Here is an 8,243-nt window from a genome sequence, read left to right as displayed (position 1 = left end):
ACCTCACACACACACACACACACACACTCACACACACACACACACACACACCATTCCCATCATTCTTTGGGGCTTTGAGGAATCTTTCCTCACCTCTCTACATTTCCTTCCTTCCTTCCTTTTGTCATTAATTACCATCCGTCCTCTTTCATTCTTTGCTCTTGTGTTCTTATTTTCTTTCCACCAAAACAAACTGTTTGTACTTATTAAACTCACCTCCTTGTAAGGTTGTAAAGATGTTTTGTGTTCGTCAGTGATGGGCTTTGATAGTGCGGCTAACGTGACTTTACAGAGAAACATGCAGAAAGCAGAGAGGTGGAGCTACAGCGGCATTAAAACATCGCAGTGCCCACTAATGGCAGCACACACTGATGGTTAGCGGCGCTATCACGTCCACGGTGCCCCACGAGTGCTTGTTTGTGTCTGAAAACACAGAGACTGAAGTACAATTAGAGGTATTGCCAAAAAAAAAAAAAGTGACACGGGGGGGTGAGCAGTAAAATGTAAAAAGGTAAATGCAAAGAGTGTAAATTAGAAAACGAGAGATAGTGTTAACATCCGTGAACATGAACACACAGTGAGAGGAACATGTGCGTCGTAGTGGAAGGCATGTTAATAAGTGGCCTGGGGCAGATTTGGGCTCCCATGGGGAGAGTCCTGCCCTGCTCTGTAAAGCTTCTGTCTCTTCCTTAACCCGCCCATTAAACACGGTACACAGGTGGCTTATTAAACCCACTGTGTCAGACAACTACAGTACACGCTGATCATTCAACGCTGGGCTGTGACAAATACAATCACATGCGCCGCTGCAAAGTATGCAAATGATTAATGTGGGCATCCATATTTTAACTCTCAAGTACCTTGCTGTTCCCAAATAATGGCGAGTTTGATAAAATACTGCAGGGGATCTTAAAGATTTTTATCCCGAGACCCAAATTTGACAAATTTAGTCTCCACCCTCAGGGTCCAGGCTCATTAAAACCAGCTATTAGTCCTGTCTTATGGGGACCCACCAGACACAGACCCGCATCTTTTTTTCCAGTTGAATCCTGAGTCGTAGCTTTATGAAAAGCTACACCTCAGCAGAACACCGTATTCCCTCCAGAGTCCGTGTTTATCAGGAGTCTTACATTATTAAGCTGAGCTGCTGAGACCCCCTCGGGTCCACTTTTATTGTTTTATCGTGTTATTCTAAGTGTCTAACTGCATCCACTTGCTTTGTTATTCTCATTAACAGCAGAACTTCAACAAGTCTCCCATGAGCATGGGCCCTCGAGATCTGGGCTACGGGCTCGACGATGATGAGCTGGACAGTGCGAGCAAGTGAGTCCCTGAAGCTGTTTTCATTTGAGATATACGTGTCATGATGTGAGGATGTATGTCAACACACCAGATCTTTTATTGATGGGTTTAAAAGTTGATTACATATAGAAAAGTGGCCTCCTCAGCAGAGCACCAGCTCGTTTTCCTCATGATAATACTGCCCCCAAGTGGACACATTCACAAACAGCATTCGTTGATGCAAGGAGCAGTCACTGGATTATTGTGCAGAACAACGTAACACACCTGAACTATTACATTTGCACTTCTTAAAACAATGCTGATGATCTTATTTAGGAGTAATTAATCACTGCCGCCTCTTCTCCAAACGTAGGATCTCGTCAGAGGACAGCGGGGACGTCCCGTCGTACACGGAGGACAGTGATGACTCCTACTCTCTAGAACTGGACATCGACTCCTCCCACTCGGGCCAGATGAACCTTCTGGAGGAGATCCTGGACTCTCTGAACACCACAACAATAGAGCAAGGAAAGCTCAGCGCCGCCAAGAGCCTGGACTTCTTCAGGTCCATGGAAGACTTAGACTACAAGGCGCCGGTACGCAGACCTTTGTTTAATCAGGTTTTAAAGTCAAATTTCACTCATGTTACCATGTGATAGATTGAAATCATGTGACGAAGCGTTAACAGTGTGACTGTTGTACATGGAGGACGACATGACAGCTTTACCTCTGGGTCAGACGTACACGACACAGATCACAGGCTCTGTGATTGGCTACTTGCATTTTTTCAGATCAGGATTTCAATTTGAAATCATTCCTTTATTCGGCCCTCATGTTTAGAGGGAACAATCATTCTTAACAGACACAGCGGATCAGGATGCAGTGTTGTATTTAGGAGAGATGAGCACACTTTATTCATCATCACAAAATCTAAGGAGTGAAACTGGGACCCGTTAACATGAATTAATTTTTCTGTTTTTACAGTCTCAGGCCAAAATCTGCCTGAACATCTCCTTTCACCTCCAAATTCGGATGTACTGCATGAATTTATCTTTTAGGTCGACCAAGATGTTGAAAAATTTACAAAAGGCTTCGAACCGCCTCATTCATTCAAAGTAGCGTTTCCTGAGGCTCCAGGCCGACGTCAAGGGTCAACGCCTGCTGCAGAATGTCAACGGCTTCCCTTTAAAGAACAAAGACATAAATCAAGTGAACGCTTTCTGGACTCTTCTCCTCATAAAGGTGGAGTATGTGATTCTAATCCACTGCTCGCTGTCTGTTCTGAGTGAGTGCTGATAAAGAAGGCAAACAAACAAAGGAGCTCATATGACGCTCTCGTCCTGTCCACCTATGAGCTTGTCCACATTTGAAAATGGGAGCGAGAGGAGCCGTGAATGTGGCGCATGCTCGCTGTCTAAATATCTTCCTCCAGAATCACAGACTCCACCTTGAAGCAGGACTCGTGTGGCTGCTGACATGTTGCTAGGCTGACCATAACAAAACACCAGGAGGATTTACACCCTGGCTTTTATTTGCTCTCGAGGTTCAGAGCTTTGATTTGTTTCATATGTTGACCTATAGCGAAGCTAACCAGCTGCAGTGCCAACCTGCAGGTACTTACAGACGCTGTGCTCGTGTCTCTCTGTAAAGATATTTGTGGTATTCATTTTTATTTCCTTCCACGCCAGACTAAGCCCACGCCGAGCAGTGATTCTAAACCTGCCGATGAGAGCGGCGGTGGGGATCAAGGCGGCTGGAACATGGGTCAGGACGACAGCGCCGTCCACGGGAAGCACCTTCCACCGTCGCCCCGCCGGCAGCCCAGCAAGAGCAGCCTGAAGGTGGCCAAGACAGCGGCGGCGGCTCCTGCGGTGCCCACCATCATGACCACGCCCCCTCCACAGGACGCCGACGTCTCCACGTCACACCCACATCAGTCCTCGCCCTCCAAGCCACAGCCCCACCCCCACCCTCAGCCTCCAGCTCCAGGGAGGCAACCAGAAAACCGCTTCTCCTACTCGCCCTCAACGTCCCGTAGAGTTACCCCCGTGCCACCGTCGCCCACGCTGTCACACACCTACAGCTCTCCAGCTCCCGTCTCTCACCCCAACTACTCTCCTCTACCAGCTGGTCGGGCGCGGACTGTTTCGGACCCTCAGACGGGCTCGGAGCCTTGTCAGGTGCAGAACCAGACCGCCTCCACCAGCATCCTGAGGAGGAAGGTTCTGTCCAAGGAGGCGGTGAGGAACTACCAGGAAAAGGCTCTCCAGAGGCAGGGCAGCAAGGGGCAGCACGAGGGCCAGAGGAGCACGTCCAGGAACAGCCAGTCCACTATGCAGGTCCAGTGGGAGAAGGAGGTGTCCAAGGAGGGGCTCCTGGGGCTCGGCCTGTGCATGGGTCAGGGTAAAGGCTCGGGGGCGGCTGTGGTGCAGGATCAAGGCCTCCTGGAGGAGATTGAGTCCATGTGTTGCCTGGGCCCGGTCCTGCACACCAGCCTGCAGCTCTCACAGGTTCACTGCAACAACAGTCACCACCAGGTCCAGGGAAAAGCTACAGAGGAGTCCTAAGGGAGGACTCAGCGTCTGTAACATGCCATAGAGTTGTACCCGTCTGTTACAACTGTCTCAGAGAACACCGTCGCTTCTCAACATTTTCTTTTAATCTTGAAGCTCAGCCACGAGTTTGAACAAATCCGACGCAGGCCGACGCCAACAGATCGACAGAGAGCAGGAGGGGAGGAGGTGGTTCTGCAGGATCCTCCATCAGTCGTCCACGTTTCTAAATTAAACATCCTGTTTAGTCAAAGACAACTTGTTTGTTCATTAAACAGAAAGGAGTTTACGTAGAATCTGATAGAAGGACTTTGGTTTACAGGGACGTTTTGTAAGCGTTTTTAGATGCGTCTCCTCCAAATGAATCGATTAATCTGCTGAACAGCATGTTTTAAAAACAAATAGATTATCTGGTGAACTGTGATCGTGGCTCAGAAACCACAAACTGAAGCCGTTTTTATTTCTCTTCCAGTTCATTAGATCTTTTACTTGTTTTTAAAAAAATCAAATCCAGCTCCATAAATTCTGTTACAAACAAGAAGAAGGAGAGTTTCACAGTTCAGTCTTTCTGTCTGTAATCACTGAACTCTCTGAACAGCATCTGTATTGTCACATGTTCACCGTATAATATAATCACGTGGCAGAAGACAGAAGCCTGAATACGTAGCCGACAGTCAGAGGAGGATTCGTTCATCTTTGCCTAAAAGGAATTTAGAAACGTCTTTGTCTGGATGAAGAAGGGACGCCGTCTCCTCCACTCGCCGCCATGTCGGTCTTTAACTCAGTGTTCCAAACATTTCACAGAATCAGTTTGCACTCATGAATTAACAAACAGTCACCACTTATTATTACTACTTGCTACTAAAACCTTCTGAGCATCAACAGTGAGACGGGATTGTTCAGACCTGCAGTCCACTCGGGCCTTTGAAACTAATTACACGTCGCGTTATGTGATGTTTTTTTTATCACTAGACCTTAAATGGATTCGTTTTTGATACTCTGATGTCTTAATCGGTAGATGCGGCAGCAGCAGGTACTTTTATAATCCGGGTCACTGATCCAGTCAGAGCTAACGTACAGCGGTTCTGTAACCACACTGTATTATAGAACAGTTCTTATATATATGATGTGCTTTAAGCTGCTGTTTTAATTGCATTCCAGGTAATCAGATGTCCCTCTTCCTCTGTTTCCTTCCTCTTCCTCAGGACGCTCAGAAAAAAACAAATGCAAATGCAGTCAAAGGTTAAGCTAGAGAAAGCCTCGTGTCCTTTACTCTTTCCACCGTCACCGCCCTCCTCCTCATCAGATTCATCCGACTCTCAGCCTCGACCTTAACAACCGGGGCCGAGCTCGGGAGGTTTGGCGTGGAGCTGGAAAAGGTGAACTTTAAAGGACGTGTCTGGCAGTGCTCCACATTTTTATGATCAACAAATCCCATGGAAGGACCAAAACTAACAGTGATTTATTCCCATTAGTCGATCTCTGTGCGGTTTCAGACTTCCTCTGCCGGTCTGCGGCTCTCCGCCTCAGAGCTGTTAGTTCCCACTAAACTTCTCCAAACAGGCCGCCGCTAACAGGAATAAATAGTGTGTTTGTTTCAGCTGTGGATTATTAAGTACGATGAACTCATAGCTGATTGTTGGTTTTGGTGTTTCCACAGGATCCAGAATATCAAATTATGAAGTCGCTCTCTTTCCGTCTGTCTTCGTTTCTTCGCCTTTGTCTGTCTCACATGAGGAAATGCAATCTCTGTCCGTCTGGGTTGGAGTCACACACTGTAATACGATGCAGTGGTTGATGATTGTACTGTAATGAAGCAATATAGTTCCCCTCAGAGTCGCTGCGTGGATGTAATGTGCACAGAGTCGAAAGTATTTCTATAGCAGACTCTCCTGTGGAGAGAAACGCTGCGTCCAGAGGCTGTGGCTTCCCATCATTCTCTGCGTCGCCACAAACCCGGAGAAAAGGGGAACGCTTTCTTTTTTTTCTTCATGTGCTTGTGTTGGGATTATTACATTTATGGTTCGTTGTTCTTATGATTTATGCCAGACGCCAGTCGGTGTGGCAGTTTACTAGCAGCTATTTCTCCACTTTTTGAGTGCTGCTCTGCGTTAACGATTTGCTCATAAAGTCTTTGGCATGCTTCTAAAAGCCCGAGAATCAGTCCTGGTAATTCCAAAAAGAAAGAAAGAAAGAAAGAAAGAAAGAAGGAAGAAAAAAGACTGACTCCAGAACAATCTCTGCACTGGCCTTATTCAATGTAAACACTTTAAAAAAAAAACCTTATGTACTATGCAAATATTTAAATCCTCAAAAAGGTCAGTGTTCTTTACCAGTAATTACTTTATAATTCAGGATTCTACTCAATAAAAATGCAGATCGCTCTCTGATGTGAGGAAGCCTCACGTGTCCCTGAGAGAGTGAAGAATATTTTGATGTGTGTGAGCTGAGGTGTGGTAATGATGGAGTGTATGGCGTGCCTTATACGGTAGGAGTACCACCCAACAAGGTCCAGTGTTACAGGACGGATGCAATGTTGTGAGACCGCGGGAACAAACACACCGATCATGTTTATATGATGGATGGATACGAAGGCCCGGCTTGGACCTCAGACATCTGAGCTCTGGGTCCTCGCATCGTTTTCGTAGCTGTTCTGGTCCTGACTCGTGGCCCAGATGGACCGACTCGGTGGTTTTCCTTCGCTGCGGTCTCTGACTTTCTCTGGGTTTGTTTTTTTTTTGTACTTTCTTTGATTGTACTGTTAGGTGACTGCTTGTATAGTTTGTACTCTTTTCTTTCTTTTTTTAATTTTAAACTTTGAAGGCTTGCTCTGAGCTAACTGTATTTAAAAACATCTCTCAGAGGAGTTTCTCTAGTTGATTTCATAACGATGACAAATTATTTTCAACTGAATAGACGTGTATTTTTGCTGGCTTGAGTATATTTTACATGGATAATATATGATTGATGTTATATGTTGTAACAGAAACAAAAAAAAAAGGACACCTAATATTTGAATGTTTTAGATTTTTATTTTTGGAAAGAACAAAAGAGAATATTAACAAATGTCCCATGTAGCCGTTTATGTTCGAAAGCATTTGACAACTTCTAATCAAACACGCAGAGACTGACGCTTTGCTTGGTACCGCCGTCGTATCCGCATGTATGTAGCTGTCTGTGCTATGATTTCGTTTGGTTTGGTTTGACAGACGTGGACTGTTTTCGTTGGTATTAACTGATGTCAGTATTCAGCTCTTCCATCAGAACGGTGGACGTCGGGTCTCGTTCGGTACACTCACTCCGCCTTGCTTTGAGTATTGTGGAGTCACATGTATCTGCAATATGTAGGAAAAACAACAAGAAAAAAACATTTCTGCTTCTTTTTTTTTTTTCTGTTTGTTTGTTTCTAGCTACTGTAAATCTAATGGTAGAGGATTGTGGGGAGAAATACTTGAACGGCCAGCTGCTGTTGAGGGTGATTTGAAAAGCTTTAGTAACTCTGGTTCCTTTCACACTAATGATGTACAACAGAGAGGAAATCTCTTTAAGGGCATTTGCATTTCAGTGTCTGCAGGCCTGTGAAAGCTAAACATACCTGATGCTCTGCTAACGATACACAGTGAAGCTATCAGTGAATTAAGTGTAATTGTCCTAAAATTGCCGATTGGGAGCGAGAGGGAGCCGACGGATGATGTAGCAGCTTTTACTGAAAACGCAGGTTCAGCTTTACATTGATAGAAACATGAGTCCCCGACAAACAGACGTTTCCATGGTAGAGATCAGTACACTGAACGTTACAGTGAGCATCTGTATTCTGAGTCTCTTGTCTGAGTATTGTAATGATGATTAACTCTTTGGTATGCCATGTACTGGTTTTCTGATGCTGTGCACACTTGCATGTTCTCATTACAGAGGAAACAACTGTCTTAAACAACTGAGGTCAATCTAATGTGCTATTGATGAGTAACTTGGTACAACTGCACACGATGTATGCACTGTGAACTGAAAATAAATTATACTGTTTCATGCTTACGCATCGCTGGACTCTTTTCTTATGAAAACACCGTGTTGACACAGAAACTGTGATGTTCTGCAGCCGGGGCGCCAAGAAATACTGAGAAAGAACAGAAAGTAGGCGTCCCATGGAAGTGCAGTCGTTTCCCATCATCTAAATACACATTATAGCCTTAATTCTATATGAGACCATGTGCATGTTCTGGGTCCTTATATTTAATAAAAGATATTAACGTGTGCAAAAACAATACAATTATCCATATTATATGGTAATAAAATAGACCTCTAATGATGTAGATGGATGGAAAATGTTTTTGACAGACACACTGATGGAAGTACTTTCATTCATCGTTGTTGTGTAAATGTACAATATATTTCTCATTTAAAAGCCAAATT

General features: G+C 44.9%; 1 protein-coding gene across 3 annotated transcripts in view; it reads left to right on the top strand.

Annotated features, from left to right (window-relative positions):
- The window catches only part of LOC103365563 (DENN domain-containing protein 1A-like), a 57,544-nt gene extending 49,675 nt beyond the window's left edge, over positions 1 to 7,869 (top strand). For 2 of the 3 annotated variants that reach the window (XM_008293030.1, XM_008293032.1), the window contains 3 exons: positions 1,238 to 1,323; positions 1,655 to 1,877; positions 2,970 to 7,869. In XM_008293030.1, the coding sequence (XP_008291252.1) occupies positions 1,238 to 1,323; positions 1,655 to 1,877; positions 2,970 to 3,848 (1,188 nt within the window). In that variant the 3' untranslated portion in view covers positions 3,849 to 7,869. The remainder of the gene's footprint in view (positions 1 to 1,237; positions 1,324 to 1,654; positions 1,878 to 2,969) is intronic. The other variant, XM_008293031.1, reaches the window with a different exon arrangement.
- Positions 7,870 to 8,243: the final 374 nt, after the last annotated feature.

The sequence above is a fragment of the Stegastes partitus genome, unplaced genomic scaffold (assembly GCF_000690725.1).
Source record: "Stegastes partitus isolate 25-593 unplaced genomic scaffold, Stegastes_partitus-1.0.2 Scaffold852, whole genome shotgun sequence".
Taxonomy (NCBI): domain Eukaryota; kingdom Metazoa; phylum Chordata; class Actinopteri; family Pomacentridae; genus Stegastes; species Stegastes partitus.
The sequence above is the reverse complement of the archived record's forward strand: the minus strand, read 5'-3'. Positions and strand labels throughout refer to the sequence as shown.